Source organism: Medicago sativa, chromosome 1, assembly GCF_051527215.1.
Source record: "Medicago sativa cultivar Bolivia chromosome 1, Bolivia_mono, whole genome shotgun sequence".
Taxonomy (NCBI): domain Eukaryota; kingdom Viridiplantae; phylum Streptophyta; class Magnoliopsida; order Fabales; family Fabaceae; genus Medicago; species Medicago sativa.
Genome location: NC_140749.1, coordinates 78670976 through 78689677, shown reverse-complemented (window position 1 = coordinate 78689677; position 18702 = coordinate 78670976). Strand labels below are relative to the sequence as shown.

Sequence of the window (18702 nt, the reverse complement as noted above, 5' to 3'; positions counted from 1 at the left end):
TATCAAGGTTGATTCGATTTTGAATAGCAATTATGACGTAGTGTTAATGGAAATTAAGAACGTGGTTAATGGCTTGAAAACGTCGTTAATGACAATTAAAAACTTTTAAGTCGCATATTTTCATATAGGAATTACTTTTAATTGTTTTTATGCATTATGCACTAATCACTCTACCAATTACTACCTATTAAAAGCAATTATCACGTACTTATTTCAAAAATTAACACGTATCAAGGTTGATTCGATTTTGAATAGTAATTATGACGTAGTGTTAATGGCAATTAAGAACGTGGTTAATGGCTTCAAAACGTCGTTAATGGCAATTAAAGACTTTTGATTAGTAATTATTGCCAATGTAAGACTATGATCATTCACATTTGAAACTAACGAAGAGAATTGCCAATTACCTATTTAAATACCAATTAGTTGTGCTAATACATCCATTCTCGACTTTAAGCAAATTTAAGCAAATATCACTCTTTCTTGCACTTGCTAATATGGCAAACATTTTCACCCCCATTGCACCTGTGACAGGTGGAAGGAAGGATTTGAAGTTGATTGTCCGTGTGGCACATATATGGCTGATCTGTGATAAGGAAAATCCAGACGATATTATCTTCATGAACATGATATTGGTTGATGAGAAGGTATATTATATAAATCGATTGTATAAATAAATGATCCTTTTTTCAAGTTGCCACTATGATAACATATATTATTGTTTATATTTGATGACATGTTATTTTTTGTTTAGCGAGGACGGATCCATGCCACTGTTCGTAAGTTCCTGGTGCCAACGATTCAAGGAATGGTTGAAGAAGGAGGAACATATAAGCTAGAGAATGTCATGATAGGATTTAATGAGGGGAAATTATAAACTCTTGCCACACAAGCACAAACTTAATATGGAATTGGTCTAAGGCTTGGATCAAGTTTCAAAGGAGTAAATTTTTGTTTGTTTTATTTGTAATGACTATTAACAAGAGTTACTTTAAGAGATGGGTTGAATACGTAAAAAAAAAAAAGATGAGTTGATGATAACCAATGATGAATATGAAAATACTAGTGTCACTTCAAATGTCGTTTTTAAAGTATTTCGTAATATATGATAACTAATGTAAAATGTACGGTTTTCAAACTATATTAATGTCAAGTTGATATGATTAATGTAATACATTTTTATCATGTGAATATTTCATTTTTTATTATTATTATGATATAACTTATTCGTACATATTTTAGTCGATAGGACCCGTGCGGACGATGGTCTAGTTAACCTTGAATTGAACACAAAAGACAATTTTGATAAGGAGTAGTTACATAATTTTGATAGTATTTTGTTTTTATATATTGTTAGTGGACATGAATTTTCAGAGAATTTGATTTGATTTTATATTATATTTCAATTCTAGTTTATATAATATATTTATATAATACAAGCTTAAATCACCGAAAATGTTAACAAATTTATAATTTAATTCAAAGTACAATGTATAATATAATAACAAATAATACTATATATTCCTTCAAAAGAAATAAAAAAAATTGTACTATTTATATTTACTCAAGTAGATTGACCTATTAGGCTCGAGAGACTTTTTAAATGGCTCATAACCAAACTTTTTTTTAGCTAAATAGACTTCAAAAATATAGTCTAGATTTTGTCTATTTATGAAAAAAAAAGTCTGGTCTAGCCTCTATAGGTCATTCCGGCCTATTTCCATCCTTACTCGTGATATCTAAAAGTGATAATATGAATTTATAAAATAATTAATTATTTAAATAAAATTCTAAAAAGTAAAATCAAATTTTCATCCAAGTTGGAGTACTTTTACCACTGCTACCTAGATAGAGGTTGTAAGTTATTGCCGCGAGTTTTGTTCTGCTTTGTGTCCGAAACAAGTCTCTCTCTCTCTCTCTCTCTCTCTCTCTCACGACGACGACTCAACTGAGATCTCGACGGTGGCTCTTGATCTCTCAGCCACCGTCCGATCTTCGACGACACCGTTTCCAGATCTGAGTTCTCTCTCTCCGGTAACAGGTTTCATTCAATCCCAATTCATTCATTTCGAATTTCACTGTAATCGTCTACAATGTGATATGAACCTTAGGATTTCAAATTCGCCGTGATTTTATTCCTATCAATCGATCTTGATTTCCAATTTCAGATACATTTTGCTTGTTATCTAAGCATTGCTGTAAAATCACGTGACTCTGAGAATTGCGTTAGAAATTTTTGTAGCTGAAGCTTTTTCAGTTCTCAGGTCCCTGATTTTCTTGCTAGAAGTTGCAACTTGTTTTGGTGTGGACCGTGGAATAATGCCATGCCATAATTTATGCATACTATACTATATCAATTTCAGAATTTGTTTGTTGCATGGTTAATTTACTTTTGAGTCTTCATTTTCATGATATTTTTTATTAAATTCTTAAAATTAGATCCAGTGCCTTGGACTCTTATGACTTATATTCACTCTTGCGGAAGGTCGACGTTTCAACTGACATCAGCTTATTGCAGGGAATAAAATCATATTTAAACCATTATATAACTATTTACTAATACTAATACAAATAGGAATACAATATGATTAAATATAAATGATGTTATTTTAGATTAATTACTAATGCTAATTTTTAAAATGTCGATTCTCTCTTTTAATTTAAGATTTGTGAATTTGTGTTGATTTTATTTAGTTGGCATCATGGATGTGTATTATCGTATAACGTTGAAAATTTGTCGCATTCTTGTGTCCATGATTGTATGTGTTCTTTCTAAGATTCATTTTTTTGTATCTTTTTGCATGTCTACTTTAGAGAATTTGTCTTTTGAGATACTTTGCTTGTTTTTGTCACTTATCTTATAGCCTGAAGTGACAATCAAGGTGATCCGTACTGCAACAGGTATTCCTGGACAAAAGGAGAATCAGAGAGAAATGGAAGTCAACAATTGGCATAAAGAACTTACATATGATAATTGGGTACCTATTACTGTAACTGGTGCACGCCCACCTGCTCGCTATAAGGTTTATTTTTCCCTATCTTTCTCCTTTTCTTATTTTATTAGAGGATGGAAGAATACAATTACAAAATTAAAACGAAGGCATACATGTAATTCATGATTGGTTGGGTCTTATCATGAACTATTTTACTTTGAATGCAAGAAATCAATTTGTCATTCTTGGCTTCTTAGCAAAAAACCTTTCTTAGCCTTGGGTCATATTCTTATTCCATGTGTTGTTTTTCACTGCAGCATGCAGCGGCAGTAGTTGATGAAAAATTATACATTTTCGGTGGAAGTCGTAATGGTCAGCATTTATCGGATGTTCAGGTATATGGTATGGTCAGATGCTGCTGAATTTTGGACTCTTTGTAGTGAGTTACATGATTTAGTTGTTTGCAGGTTTTTGACTTCAGAAGTTTGACGTGGTCTTCTCTAAAGCTAAAAGCTGATACTGGAAAAGATAATGGCAACAGTTCACAGGAGAATCTGCCTGCCACATCTGGTCACAATATGGTAAAACATTAGTGCTCAAGTCATTCTGCATGCATACATGTTTCAGTTTTAAATACTACTTTCTTTGGGTTCGCAAATGATGAACCTTGAGTTTTAGTGACCATCTGGATTTTGATTTATTTTGAGATTTGGAAATTTCTGCAGATTAGGTGGGGGGAGAAACTACTTATTCTTGGTGGCAGTTCAAGGGACACTTCTGATACTTTAACAGGTTAGTATCTATAAATTAATTTTTATAATGGTGAAGAAATATATATATATATCTGTGCGCGCGTGTGTGTGTGTGCGTGTGTGCATAGCATATTATAGCATGGCGTGTTACATTGAAAATTCACAATGTTCATTGGATTTCTTGTAGTTCAATACATTGACATTGAAACATGCCAGTTTGGAGTTATTAAGACTTCTGGAAGTGTTCCGGTAAGTGTGACCATTAATTTTATAGCTTGAAGTTCCATCCTTGGGTGTGTTTTTTGTTTGGTTATGGACACCAATATCATACTCTTAATTTTTCTTACTGAAAACCTGGTTTACAAGGCCAATGGGGTTTATTGATTCATGTAACTAACACTTGTAGCGGCGGGGAAGGGTTGGTTGTTGCCGTTCTGTTTACATCCTTTATCGTACTTTTTCTTATTGAATTATATTTTTAGGATTTTCAATCTGTGCAATATTTCTTCTTAGTATCCAACTATCCATTAAAAAAATGTGGGAGTCATTTGATTGTGGTTAGATAGACATTTGAATGTTTTTAGTCTATTTTTCTAGGTAGCCCGTGTGGGACAGTCTGCAACACTGGTTGGTTCAAGAGTTATATTGTTTGCTGGTGAAGATAGGAGAAGGAAGCTGTTGAATGATGTCCATGTTCTCGATCTTGAAAGTATGACTTGGGATGTGATAAAGACTTCGTAAGTAGTAACTATTGTACACTTCCAGAAAATGTGTTAATGCTTTAGAGAAATTTAGTGTGATCATACCACTTTCTTGAATTTTGATAGGCAGACACCTCCAGCTCCTAGATATGATCATGCAGCTGCTATACATGGAGAACGGTACCTTATGATTTTTGGTGGTTGCTCTCATTCTGTCTTCTTCAATGATCTACACCTATTAGACTTGCAAACTGTGAGTAGATGCTATTTCAAACTTATTTCACATGCTTAATTAAATCAAAGTACTAATAAGGTTGTTTCTTCTATCTGGGGTGTCAGTTATTTATTTCTGTATGTCACCCGTACACGGCAGTATTTTCGTAGGCCACCCATACACAAAATAGTTTTTTCTGTATGTCACCCATACACAGAAGTGGTTTTTTACGATAGTTAGACCTCCCATTATCCAAGTGTACACTCAGAAGAAAAAGGACTGTAGAATTCAAGGCATGCGTTCTATTTTCTGTGCTGTGATAGCATAACTATAGGAATCTGAGTTGGTGGAAATAATATCTCCTGTGATAACAGAATGCATACGTGGCATTGAAGAGAGAGAGAGAGAGAGAGAGAGAGAGAGGGAGAGGGAGGGGGAGGGGGAGAGGGAGAGGGAGAGGGAGAGGGAGGGAGGGAGGGAGAGAGAGAGAGAGAGAGAGAACAGCGAATTTACAGAGGAGGTTGGGCTAGCAATGATGGGGGAAGGATATGAAGAGACAAGTGAGGCAGCCGACCCAAGAGTCTGTACTATTCTGTTTGAAGACTACATGGCTTGGTTTTTGCATCTTATGCCAAAAGAGACGGGTGTGTTCAGTTTGAGTATTCATTGATTGAGATTTCCTTTCTCCCCCTCAGTTTTTGTCATTTATTCTTGGTGCTAGCTATTGAGTTAGAGAGGACTTTCTGCTCTACAAGTGCATATATCATTTCGTCATCGATTGGGCAGTTTGGTATTGATGATAAGTTGATAACTACTGTGCATATTTACAACTCCTACACTTATTTTAACCTTTTGACACCAACTATTATCTTTAGAGATCTCCTTTCATATGCTGATATTTGAAGTGGAACATGTTTCATTGGAAACATAATGGTTATGGTCTTACTTCGTTTACCTGGACACGTAATCCATGGAATGAAAGTACAGACAATTTTGATATTCCTTTTAAACTTTCAAATTAGGTTTATAATTCACATTTCTTTTATCATGAAAAATGCTTTAGTTTTGGCCGTTGATCTTAAAAGTTGTTTTTTGTTTTCGTTGTCACAAGTTTAGCACCAACAATGTGATGATCTAACAATCTCATTTGGTTCAGATGGAATGGTCCCAACCACAATCTCAAGGTGATTTAGTATCTCCCAGGGCTGGACATGCTGGTATCACTATTGATGAAAGCTGGTTCATAGTTGGTGGTGGCGATAACAAAAATGGTATGCACTAAATCAAGATAAATAGAAAATAGTGAAAAAGCGAGAGTCAACAGTGCTGCATGGAAGTCCACTTTATGTGCATTTTTAGAATAATAACGAACTTGAAAATGCATTTGCCTTAGCAACCTGCGTGAAACTTTAAACACAATCCTATCTTGAAGCGCAATCTAGGGAAAAATGACTCCCTCTGTGTAGGCATCCTTCTCAATCCAAATATATCAGAGGGCTGCATAAACCCTAAATTGCAAAATATAGTTTGCTTCCTTATTTCTAAATGAACCATAATAAACTTCTTACAAGGAAGGGGCAGTTAAATTGATTATTGACGTCACCTATGCATACATCAAGCTATATACATCAATGAAACTATGTTTTTTGTGGATGTATGATTATATGATTTTTGAAACAGGTTGCCCTGAAACCCTGGTCTTAAACATGTCCAAACTTGTTTGGTCAGTTTTGAATGTTGTGAAGCAAAAAGATCCACTTTCTAGCGAGGTAATTACTTTCTGCAATCTATATATATTATGTTTTTATTAATATGGAGGATTGTAAATTCTCTCTTTTCCAAGACCTGTTATTGAATAAAATTATTTTGTTCTTTTGTTATCAATATATATATCATTCCTGCAAAAGGGGGAACCACTTTCTTTTTCGACCCACATTGAGACCTTCTGATTAGCTCTGTTTGCCCTCATTAGTCATTACCGAAGTTGTAGAAGATACATCTAGATTAGTTTCCGTTGCATTTTGGATTGGATTTTGAATCTCATTCCAATCATCTTGGACTTCGATCCTTTTATTAAACAATTCCTCATGTCGACCAAAGTTCCAGGTAGATTTAAAGGATTTATTGAATGAAAACACGCACAAAAACTATACAAAAGATAACAGAAATGACTGCCACCTTGGAGAGGCATAACAACAGCCCCAAAGGGCAACTTTGAAGATAAAAAATAGACAGGCTAGCGATAATATGAAAGGAAGTAGGACTTTAACTTCTTATAACTTGCTAAGTAGATAATCAATCAAAATGGGGGAGATGCTCTTTATATATAATTAAATATGATAGTAGTTGTGTCAGCAATTGATTGTGCCCTTTGCATATTGATTTATATGTGATGTAAGTTTTCATTACTTATCAGGGTCTTAGTGTCTGCTCAGGACTGATTGATGGTGAAACATATCTGTTTGCTTTTGGTGGCTACAATGGGAGGTATAGCAATGAGGTATGTAGGAATCTCATCTCTATCTTAACATTGAGTATTTAATAATTAAATACCATTTGTGTTGTCAAAATCTCAACAAAGATTCTTTTTATTATGGTAGATGGATGAAATACTTTTTTTTTTTTACAATGGAGATTGATGAAATACTTGGTTAATTGATTTTATTGAATTCAAGTAAATTAGGCTCCACTATAACACGAGTCCAATTTAGTTTGTAAAGGAAATCATTGGTTCAGTTTTTTTAGAATAATTAGCTATTTGTGTTTGTTAACATTGGCTATTAGCTTTGAAACTTGACTTGGATAATTTTGCTGGATAGCTACAACTACAAGACCGGTGGTTATTCTTTGTAATAGTCAATGTTGGGCAGTAGTGAAGTTTCCTGATTTCCACAAAAGCAAAAACCTAGTGTTGTGGAGATTAAAATGCTGAGGTAGATGAGTGAACATACAAGAAATAAAAACAAGAAGATTAAGAGTGAAGATATCTGGTCATAATGCATCAAACAAGAAAAGCTGTTCACATAAAAGATAGTCAATTCGAAAGACTTTGCATTATTAACACTGTGATTAAGATTAGGATTGGTTTTAATGCTAATAAAACCCAGTGGCATCAATTATTATCCAAATAGGAAGCTAGTGAGATAAGGTTTGATTATTATATCATGCAAATTGATTGGGTTTAGTTCAATCAAACTAGAGACTAATTTTCTACCTGACACCATGTATTGCAATTGGCATGCTATGCCACAAATTCTGAACTTGCTAGTATTACATATTTTTAAGCGCACTTTTTTTAATTAAAATTTTGGTGCATTCCATGTAGTGGTTTCTGTGATTGATGAGTAGGGACTGTGTAAATTTAGGTTTTTGTTTTGAGACCCAAGGCAAAGGACACTTTGCGTCCCAAGATTTTCCAGTCACCGGCTGCTGCAGCCGCTGCAGCTTCTGTTTCTTCTGCGTATGCATTGTCTAAATCTGAGAAGTTGGATTTCATGCAACTGGATGATATAAATCCCAAGTCATCTGTAAATGGTCATCATCAAAGTGATGTCACGATTATAATTGAAGCCATTAAAGAAGAAAAGAGATTATTGGAAATGTCAATAACAGAAGTCAGGGCCGAAAATTCTAAGCTTGAAGGTGAGATACATGAAGTAAATAATAATCATGCTGAATTGACCAAGGTATGTATTACGACTTGACTGCAAAGCTACACATAAATTTATTGATAATTGTAGTTTTCACCGTTAAATATGTATTTTCAGGAACTCCAATCAGTCCAGGGACAACTTGTGGCAGAGAGATCAAGATGCTTTAACCTGGAGGTTAAAATTCACTTTCCCATCTTTGAAGTTAACTATGGATTTATAGTTGTGTAGGATTTAAGTATACAGGTAATGTTTGTTTCCAGGCCAAAATTACAGAACTCCAAAAATTGTTGGAATCAATGCAGTCTGTGGAAGATCAGGTACAGGCTCTTCGGCAAAAGAAGTCTGCTTTTGACCAGGAGATGGAGCACGCTGCAACTGCTCAGAGGCAGAGTTCTGGTGGAGTTTGGCGATTGTTTGGTGGGGGTGAAAAATGAAGATTGTGAGGGCAATGCCACTTAAAGTGATTTTGGAGTTTATTCTTGGAAATTTCAACTTTTTTACAAGCAATCGAATGTTTTATGTTATTTTAGTTCGTGCAGAAAATGGCATTTCCTTGCTACAGAGCTTTTGGGTGGTCATGTGTTGTAATGCATGATCGATAAGATGTTGAGCTCCAATCTTGATGGACTGCAACTTTCAAAAGATGGTTACACAAGGTTTTTTGTATTTGTAATTCGTAATTTTAATAGGTTACTTTTGTCGGGTTCATTTCATACTTCATGTTTCCATATATTTAAGTATGTATATTGACATATTATTGACTTGTTTTATTCAAATTTAATTTGACTAATTAGTTTCTTTAAGATGCTAGACTAGAGGAACACGATTTTAATTTTTATTTGTTTCAAGCATGATGACCTCTTTCTTTGGCAACGCTAAATTCGGTCTTATAGAATGGAATTCTATGATTTGGTGCCTGCAGAAATCCCATTGCACCTTTTCACTTTTGATTCACTGGACGGCCCTTGTGTTCGTTCTTTGATTCTTGGTTTGATTCAGAGAAGAATGATTATAGGGTGAGTAAGGTAATATCATCAGGGGAAATATGGTCATGGCATGGTTCCCTTTTGGCGGGTGGTTCATTGTTTATTAATGTCTTGAATGATTTCAGTATACAAAATATGAAAGCGAGCATCATTCTTCTCCCATAGGCAATCAATCCACCATTATTATTTATTTTTTTTATAAGCACAATCGAACACTATAATTTAAGGTTGGAGCGAACCTTTCAAATTTGTTGTTGACTTATTTCAAATCTGGACCACCATTCTGTGCTTGTTGCTCGTTTTCATATTTGTTCAACGAGAACACAAGAGTACAAAATTCACAACTGTACAAGATTCAAATTTAAATGACAAGCAGCAGTATTCTTCACTAAACCAACTCAGTTTATACTAAACCAAAGTTTTACTGACAAATTGAAATTCTTAGTGTGCATGAATACAGAACTATCAAAATTAGCTATGCATTCCAATTACACCATAGCTTTATTTCTTTAGGCTTATAAACAACATTTTACCCCTTCTGATATAAGGCGGCTTCTCCTCGCTTTGAACTCCACTTCATTAATTGAAGAAAAAGTAAAACATTCTGTAGTTATGCCCAAGTTACTCACAACTTAGAAACAAGCTGGTATTTGCTTTGCAAAACAAGATCTTTTCGCAATATCTTGCCAGCAGCTGACCTCGGTATACTGTCAATAAAACTCACCCTTCTCACTTTCTTATATGGAGCCACCTGAAAATTCTCAGATTTATTTTAATTTAAAAATAAAGAGAGAGAAATTAAAATGACTATAGGAAAACGAGAAAGCAGGAGCTAAGAGAAGCAGAAATGGACTTGATGAAGTAAAATATCTGCAGTTATTGCATCTAGATTGTTGGATGAATGTCATATGGTTTTTATTTCAGTTTTGTATTTTAAACCTAATTAGGTGAAGTCAGAATATGAATTTAAAATTTAACTTAAATAATCAGGTTTAAAATACAAACTTAAAATATGAATTGTTTGATCTTCATCCAACCACTAAGCAACAATGATTACAATGACTGCAGATTATTTTACTGCATGAAATCAGGAGCCAAGAGTGGCCTACCTGGCCTGCAACAAATTGAATGACATGGTCTTCTGATAGTTGAGAACCAGCTGCCCTCACCACATATGCCATTGGTATCTGCCCAGTTTCTTCATCTTCAACCCTGCAACATTTTTTGTCCACATAAGAAAGTCACAGAGAGAATGAAAATAAGAGTGAAAATAGGCGGAGGGGATCGTACGGAATAACTGCTGCATCAACAATAAGGGGATGACTTAGCAGCACAGATTCCAGTTCTGCAGGAGCTACCTGACACAAGCAATCCACATATGTATTAATAAAAACTAAAACCGTTCCAAACTCAATTTGATACCTTAGAATTAAAGTAATTTACTGATATTCTAATTTTAACTTAAGTGAAACAAAACTTCACCATTGAAACTGAAACTATTTATGGCTTTGAATACCTGATACCCTTTGTGCTTGATTAGCTCCTTTATTCGTTCAACTATGTAGACAATTCCATTCTCATCGATATAACCAAGATCACCTGTCCTCAACCAACCTTCTGAATCAATTGTTGCAGTTGTTGCCTCAATATTTCCTAGATATTCTTTCATAATAGCACCGCTTTTCAACCATAACTCTCCTTCCTTGAGTGGAGGCAAAGGCTTCCCTGTTTCAATGTCTATCACTTTTGCACAAAAAGTTGGAATCAGCTTTCCACATGCTTCTGGATGAGCTTTAGCATCTTTATCCGACCCGAAAAACGTAGCTCCCCCACAACTTTCTGTTAGTCCATAACCCGCCCTTAGTTCAACCCAAGGAAATAGCTTTCTGAACTCCAGTGACATTTCCTTACTCAAAGGTGCAGCACCTGAGCCAACCCTTCTTAGGCTAGACAAATCACAGCCATCTTTGCTAGCATGTTTCACCAATGAGTGGATAACTGGTGGCACTGCTGGTATGTTATTAACTTTGTGCTTCTCGATAGCGACAAGCATGGCTTGAAAATCATATTTTTGCATCAAAACTGTCGTAACACCAACACACAACAACCCAAATCCAAAGAACATCAGTCCATAGACATGAAACATTGGAATGAAGGCGAGGAAAACATCGTCTTGTGCTGTAGATACATCAGCAGACCAGCAGAGCAGTTTCATTATGGTTATGAGATTTGCATGTGTCAAAACAACACCTTTGCTTACTCCAGTAGTCCCTGAAGAGTAAAGTATAGCAGCAGTGTCTGATTGCTCCACATGAACATGTGGCAACTCTTGTGAATCATAGCAGCCTTCTATTAACTCTTCAACTGATAAAAACTTTCCATCAGATGTCCCAGAGGTGAGAATTGTAGGAACTCCAGTTGGGACCAATTTGTGTAACTCTTCTGGTGCTGAGATAGCTAGTTTAGCACCTGAATCATGTACTTGCTTCGCGATTTCTGACTTAGTATTGAGAGGGTTGGCTGTGGTAAGAATTGCACCAACTGATAACACAGCTAAGCATATGGTTGAGTACAAGATTGAGTTTGGAGACAATAAAAACACGACGTCGCCTTTTCTAATCTCAAGTCCATGGTACAAAGCTGTTGCAAGGGAGTAAACTGATCGACGAATCTCACCGTAAGTTACACTATGATTAGTATTTAAGTCAATGAATGCAATTCTTGTATCAGCAAGATCTCCTTGTGGGAACTGTGATAGCACAAGAGTTGCAGTGTTGAGATCTGGCTTTGTTGGGATTTCATGTTTGGTTTCAAGCTTAACAAGAGAATGGTAAATTCCTGTTCTTGGATCGTAGCCGCTCCTGTTATCAAATGGAGACAGAGATTCACCAGATTCTTCTTCAACGGATGACCAAACTTCCTCTCCTGACATTTTTTCCCTGCAAAATTGATAGATATGTCAATGCTAATGTAGTGTGGCTGTGGCAAAATAAGGGTGCAGCATAAACAGCATCTATAGTATATACAAGGATTCTTTTCGTAAAGTACTAGGACTAACATTGTTAACTACTACTATGTCAGTTGTATAAGGTTAGTAAGACAGTTGTATTTTAGTCCTGAAATTTTTGTGGCCGGCAAAGAGAGTGAAACGTAGCTAGAAGATATATACTTGACGTTCTGTACATAGGCCAAGTAAATAAATTGAAAAATGAATGAATATTCTTTTCATCAACCATAGAATATAGTCAAGTCATCACAATAATCTAATGTACGGAAAATGGGGCCAAGGTCTTGGAATTTCTTCTTTGAACCTCGAGATTACACATTCAACTTAGAAAATGTGAAAGATGAGAGTTGCAAGGGTTCTTTTAAATCTAAGCAGTATGCATTGATTATCAACTACCACCATCTCTGTTGAAGTTTCTAAGCCTTATTATTATTGAATTATTACGTACATGCATTGCATACTTGAATCATATCCACTGAAGCTTAAATTTGTTTATCTGATGATTTATCACTTCGCAATATAATAAAAATATAAGGACTGAAAAAAAAAATTATATATAAAAAATATGCTATCGTAAACTTTTAGTGCTAAAATTAAAGAGCAATGCTATTTATCAAGAAAAAAAACATCAAGAATTCTTCAAGAATAAAGAGTAGCCAATCACAATGCACTATTTGCCACAATTCAAGGAGGTGTGGCTAAAAAATAGGAAGTGGACAAATAAATCATGCAATTAAAACTTGCCACATGTGTCTTGAAAAATTCTTGATGCTATTTTTCTAGATAAATAGCATTTTCCAAAATTAAATAGTTATATTAGCACGCATCTATAAACACACGACGATCATGGATCCTCAATTTACTCAATCAATTCTCTCAAAGAGGATATAGAGACGGGACAAATTCACATCCTACTAATTGAGGGTAGCTACTTTTTAATTTTCGAAATTGGGGTAACTACTGTTTTTTTTTTCAGGAATTAAATGATTAATCAAACACTTTTTCTTTTTTTATATTTTCCTCGGAATAAGATGTCCGTTGTTATTTTCCGTAAAAGGTTACTCTTGAGAGTGAAAATTAAATGGCCAATATCTAATATACTCCCTCCGATCACAATTATAAGCAAAAATCAATTTTTTAGGTTCATTCATTAAATGATGTATTTGGTCTATAATATTGACCAAATACATCATTTAATGAATGAACCTAAAATATTGATTTTTGCTTGTAATAGTGATCGGATGAAGTATGTTTTAATTAGTCATTGATTTACTATTTAGAAAATTAAATGATAGAGACGAATCGATTTTTCTATGGTGATATCATAGAGGAATAGTATTATTTTTCAACTAAATATATAAGAACGTTGATGATCTTCTTTTTCATGGGACCACATTGAATATCACCTTTCTTTTACTCAATTAAATGTCACCGTCTTACACATTAGTAAAAAGAAATGAATAAATCATCATTTTAGTTTTAAACTAACGCACCCTTTTCAATCTAGTCCTAAGTTATTTTATTTTTTTTGAAACAATCTAGTCCTAAGACCATGTACAATGGTTTTTTTTCTTCCAACACCCATTTTTTCAATTCCTAACACTCCACATCATTTTCTCTCTCTTAATTCAACACCCATTCAATTTTTACCTCTCCAATGGTTTTTCATTCAACACTCTACCCCACCACATTTTATTTCTCATTCAAATTATTAAGATAAAAAAATATCCATAGAGCCAATAAGCAACAAACACATGTCAGAACTTATTCTCTCACCAACTTTCTTTATCTGCGCCTGCTGCTTCACACTCCATTGTCTGTGCGTGTTCCCCACGAGCCAGCCTCAGCTAATGGAAACGCTCCACGTCATCCCTTTGGCAGCAGCTTCAACATGTTGAATATATTCACCATCTCTTTCCTCCAGCTCATATTCAATAACCCCTCTCCAATGGTCTAAACATGTTGAATGGCAGATTCAATAACCCCACTTGGTCTAAGTTATGTAAATATGATATAGTTCCAAAAGCATGTAAAATCCGTCTATTTAGTCTCTTTTATTAAACTAGCATCGATTAAATTGATAGATTTTCATATATTTTAGGGACAAAGTTAAATTTCATTTACTTTATCAAAACAAAAACAATTGTTTTGGATATGTTATGCAAGTATTATTGATGAAGAAGATTGTTTTTTAGGCCCCCCAATATCTCTTTAGGCCCCCTAAAAATACCAAATTGACCTTGGTTAAAAAATCAAAGCCTCCGGTACATAAAATCCGGCAGTTCATTTTCATATGAGAGTTGCTTTTTTGACAAGGAATACTTCCAATTGACACATGGAAATAAATGACTTTAAAGCCCCTGGCGGTAGTTAACTGCCGCTGGAAGATACGCTGGCTGTTAACTGCCGCTGGGAGCCAGCGGTTGTTAACTACCGCTGGTGTCTTTCCCCCCAAAACCAGAAACCCCTACCTCACCTATTCATTCATCAACTTTTTTCACCAAAACCATACCCAAAAAAAATCCCATTTCAAAATTTTTGTGTTAAAATCATGCCTCCAAATCATTGCTGATCGATTGCTAAGACGTTTCTACACACAAAATGCATCAAAGAACAGATATTACAACGTTAAAATCAATTGCATTTGATTGATTTTTCTGGTTTTTTTTTATTCTGACACGCGTTGTAGCGGCAGTTAACTACCGCTGGCAGTGAGCGGCTGTTAACTGTCGCTGGACACTTTGAAAAATTTTCAAAATTTTCTAAGTGCAGCCACTGTGAAAACAGTGTTTTTTCCATTTTTTTTTCTTTTTTTTTGTTTGTTTATGTTAATATATGATATTAGATAGATGTTTATTAATTAGTTTAGTAATTGTATGTTGTTTATTTATAGATAATGTTGAGAAAAAGCAACTTTCTTATTCCTTGTCAAATAAGTAACTTTTTTGTTGTTTATTTATAGATAATGTCGATTCCATTAAGGTTGAAGCTCCCGCTAAGGTCGAAGTCTCCGTTAAAGTTGAGGCTTCAAGCGTCAATTCCGATGTGGACACGGCTCATTTCTTTTCAACCCAAGACACATGGAAAGATAAAAACGAATTACTCGGTTGGGTCCGTCGACAAGCAAATAGGGCTGGATTTACAGTTATCATTAGGAGATCTTGTGAAGGAAGAAATGCTATGTTGGAGTTGGTTTGTAAACGAAGCGGCGAGCACAAAGTACCGAAGACAAAAGTGAAGAATGAAACAATTGGATCAAGAAAGTGTGGGTGTTTGTTCAAGGTGCGTGGATATGTCGTTAGGGAAGACAATGCTTGGAAATTGGCCCTTCTTAATGGCATTCACAACCATGAGATGGTTCCGTATGTAGCAGGGCACCTTCTTGCCGGAAGATTAACGGAGGATGACAAGAAGCTTGTACATGACTTGACCGATTCTTCGGTGAAACCAAAAAATATTTTGACAAACTTGAGGAATAAAAGGAAAGAGTCCATGACAAATATCAAGCAAGTCTACAATGAACGTCATAAATTCAAAAAGGCAAAAAGGGGTGACTTGACGGAGATGCAATATCTAATCACAAAGTTGGAAGAGAATGGATATGCTTATTACGTAAGAGAAAAAAAGGAGAGTCAAACCGTTCAAGACATATTTTGGACTCATCCAACTTCGGTAAAGTTGTTTAACACTTTTCCTACTGTTTTGATAATGGATTCCACGTACAAAACCAACTTGTATAGGATGCCATTGTTTGAAATAGTTGGAGTCACCTCAACCTATTTGACATATTCGGTTGGTTTTGCATTTATGACTAGGGAGAAGGAGGATAACTTTACTTGGGCTTTGCAAATGTTGCTTAAACTTCTTGGACCAAATAGCGATATGCCTAAGGTGGTAGTGACCGACAGGGACACGGGTATGATGAATGCCGTAAACAATGTTCTCCCCAGTAGTAGTGCAATACTTTGTTATTTCCATGTTGGCAAAAATGTTAGATCAAGAATCATCACCGATTGCAAAGTTAAACAAAACGTTGTTGTGGTGGATGGCCAAAAGAAGATTGTCGACGAGGAGAAGCATAGTAAGTTGGTTGATACCATATTTGATGCATGGGAAAAATTGGTTGAATCTCCTACTCAAGAGTTATATGCGGGTAATCTAGTGGAATTCCAAGATGCTTGTAAGGATCATCCAAACTTTCTTCACTATGTTCAAGAAACCATTTTGAAGCCTTTCAAGGACAAGCTAGTGAGGGCATGGACGGACCTTGTGTTACATCTTGGGTGTAGGACCACGAATAGATTTGAAGGAGCTCATGGTGTGGTGAAGGAATATTTGTCCACCTTCAAGGGTGATTTGGGTACTTGTTGGCATAAAATAGATGAGATGTTGGCAAACCAATTTGGGGAGATACAATCATCGTTTGGTAGGAGCGTTACGGTCTTGGAACATCGATACAAAGATGTCACTTTGTACTCCGGGTTGGGTGGTCATGTGTCTAGACAAGCCATGAATTTTATTTTTGTGGAAGAAGAGCGTGCTAGGAGAACCTTGTGCATTGAGAAGAAAACTTGTGGTTGTGTTCAAAGGACGTCGTATGACCTACCTTGTGCATGCTTCATTGCTATGAAAATCCGTCACAACATGCCCATTCGATTGGATGAGATACACCCGCATTGGCATAATTGTACATGGGTGAAGAACAAAGTAATGAAGATTTGTTTTCGGTCGCGGAGGAGTGGCATGGTATCCAAGAACGTCTCCAAAGAGTTCCGTTCCAAATGAAACTAGAAATCAAAGAGGCTTTGCGGTTGTTAGCGTTTCCGGAGACCACAATGTTGTCACCACCTCCAAGAAAGGTGGCAACCAAAGGAGCTCCCAAAAAAATCAAAACCACACGTGGTAGGATCCCATCTACGTGGGAGACTATTGATTCTCAACATCCGGAAAGTCAATCTTCACCACGGAAAAAATCTTCACAAACTAAAAGGAAAGGTGCTCGCATTGGCATTTCTCCGGTTCCGGTTCCTAAGCCTAGCTTGGTTTCAACAAGTTATGATCCATCCAATCCTATGTATTACATGCCAAAATTCATGATACCATACATTGAGAGAGTTGTGGATGTTATTGGTGACGGTCATTGTGGGTTTAGGGCTATAGCGGAAGCCTTGGGTTTGACGCAAGAAAGTCATGTTATGGTGCGGAGAGCACTTATTCAAGAGTTGAAAGAGCATAGGAGCAAATACATTGAGGTGTATGCGAGCGAGAACCGTTACAACTACATCTTGGATGGATTGTATCCTCCCAAAAATCCTAGTAGCTTTGCACCTCCCGACAAATGGTTGACATTGCCGGATATGGGACACATCGTTGCATCATGTTACAATAGGCCGGTGTTAGAGATGACTACATGGAAAAACTACATCTCCGAGACTTTTTTCCCACTTAGAGGACGGCCTCCGGTTAACCCGAAAAGTAACATGATTTACCTTGGTCTAATCCCAGATCATTTTGTCCTTCTTTCATTAAAAGATGGTTGCCCACTACCTCCAACATGCACGGAGTGGAGAAATCACAGGAGCGAAGAGGCGGCAACATGGGAGGATGAATTTTTGGATCAACAGGATCGTTTCCAAACACTCATGGACATTGAGCTCAAAGAGAGACCGGTTCCACCAAAGGAGCCAACAAATGAAGACAATCCAATTATGTTTGATGACACTCCGGTTAAAGCAAACACCGAATTTGAAGATGTTCTGGAACATTTAGATGATTTGCTTTTATTAGATGAAATGTGACACTTTTTGGCCGGTGTTAATCCGTTTTTTGGTTGATACGCGCCGACGTATTTTTTTGGATATATAATGTAATGACCAATTTTTTGGGTGATATAATGTAACTAACCTTTAACTATTTATATGTATATCAATATATTTGAGTTTCGCATTTATTAGTAATTAATGTACATTACGTGTAATGTTTTGCATAATGTGAAAAATTTGATGAATTTCAAACAATTGTTAAACGTTAACGCATTATCGGTTTGGTGTAATGTAACCAAATAATTGATAAACTATTAAATGTTGATGTTTATGATTGCTGGATGTTGTTGTTTCGGTTTGATTTCCTCCGGAATTGCCGTTTGAAATTACAGGTCAAACATGACACATTTCCTGGGCAAAACCAGTTACAGACTGCACTGGTTCTGTAACTGGTGTGAGCGGTAGTTAACAACCGCTGGGTACCAGCGGCAGTTAACAGCCGGCGTGTTTCCTAGCGGCAGTTAACAACCGCTAGGGGTATTTTGGTCATTTCCATGTGTCAATAGGAAGTATTCTATGTCAGAAAAGCAACTTTCTTTTCATATTCCACATTTTGCTCCTCCGGAATGTATATACCGGATGCAGATTTTCAAATTTGCTTTTCTAACACTTACACTTCCACTTCCGGTAGATA

At 35.8% G+C, this 18702-nt stretch overlaps 2 protein-coding genes and 1 pseudogene across 7 annotated transcripts; 2 read left to right on the top strand and 1 right to left on the bottom strand.

The window, feature by feature from the left end:
* Positions 1 to 1879: 1879 nt before the first annotated feature.
* On the top strand, positions 1880 to 9056 carry LOC146957799 (Galactose oxidase/kelch repeat superfamily protein). 6 transcript variants are annotated; one of them, XM_085739207.1, is made up of 14 exons: positions 1880 to 2034; positions 2902 to 3023; positions 3251 to 3328; positions 3401 to 3514; positions 3659 to 3725; positions 3873 to 3934; positions 4283 to 4422; positions 4513 to 4639; positions 5757 to 5871; positions 6281 to 6369; positions 7017 to 7100; positions 7966 to 8286; positions 8368 to 8427; positions 8514 to 9056. In XM_085739207.1, exons 2-14 carry the CDS (start codon positions 2934 to 2936, stop codon positions 8685 to 8687), a joined length of 1521 nt encoding a protein of 506 aa, XP_085595333.1. In that variant the 5' UTR covers positions 1880 to 2034; positions 2902 to 2933; the 3' UTR covers positions 8688 to 9056. The 6 variants fall into 6 exon arrangements, with proteins under 6 accessions (XP_085595333.1, XP_085595348.1, XP_085595322.1 ...); XM_085739222.1 differs by having other exon boundaries at positions 2883 to 3023; XM_085739196.1 differs by having other exon boundaries at positions 2865 to 3023.
* Positions 9057 to 9479: 423 nt separating this feature from the next.
* Positions 9480 to 12375, bottom strand: LOC146957798 (beta-phenylalanine coenzyme A ligase-like). The gene is made up of 4 exons (XM_085739172.1): positions 10756 to 12375; positions 10530 to 10597; positions 10349 to 10451; positions 9480 to 9990 (listed from the first exon to the last, which is right to left on the bottom strand). The coding sequence occupies exons 1-4, from the start codon at positions 12169 to 12171 to the stop codon at positions 9865 to 9867; spliced, it is 1713 nt and encodes a 570-aa protein (XP_085595298.1). The 5' UTR covers positions 12172 to 12375; the 3' UTR covers positions 9480 to 9864.
* Positions 12376 to 12516: 141 nt separating this feature from the next.
* Positions 12517 to 18147, top strand: LOC146957797 (PKS-NRPS hybrid synthetase cheA-like; annotated as a pseudogene).
* The last annotated feature ends 555 nt before the right edge of the window (positions 18148 to 18702 follow it).

Bases quoted from the DNA above. Each gene is read 5' to 3' on its own strand.
- LOC146957798 (XM_085739172.1), bottom strand. From the start codon at position 12,171: ATGTCAGGAGAGGAAGTTTGGTCATCCGTTGAAGAAGAATCTGGTGAA. The intron at 10,452-10,529 runs GTACGATCCCCT...AAAATGTTGCAG, and splicing joins GTTGATGCAGCAGTTATTCC to GGTTGAAGATGAAGAAACTG. The intron at 9,991-10,348 runs GTAGGCCACTCT...GAGAATTTTCAG, and splicing joins TTCAATTTGTTGCAGGCCAG to GTGGCTCCATATAAGAAAGT.
- LOC146957799 (XM_085739207.1), top strand. From the start codon at position 2,934: ATGGAAGTCAACAATTGGCATAAAGAACTTACATATGATAATTGGGTA. The intron at 3,515-3,658 runs GTAAAACATTAG...AAATTTCTGCAG, and splicing joins CCACATCTGGTCACAATATG to ATTAGGTGGGGGGAGAAACT. The intron at 8,287-8,367 runs GTATGTATTACG...ATGTATTTTCAG, and splicing joins ATCATGCTGAATTGACCAAG to GAACTCCAATCAGTCCAGGG.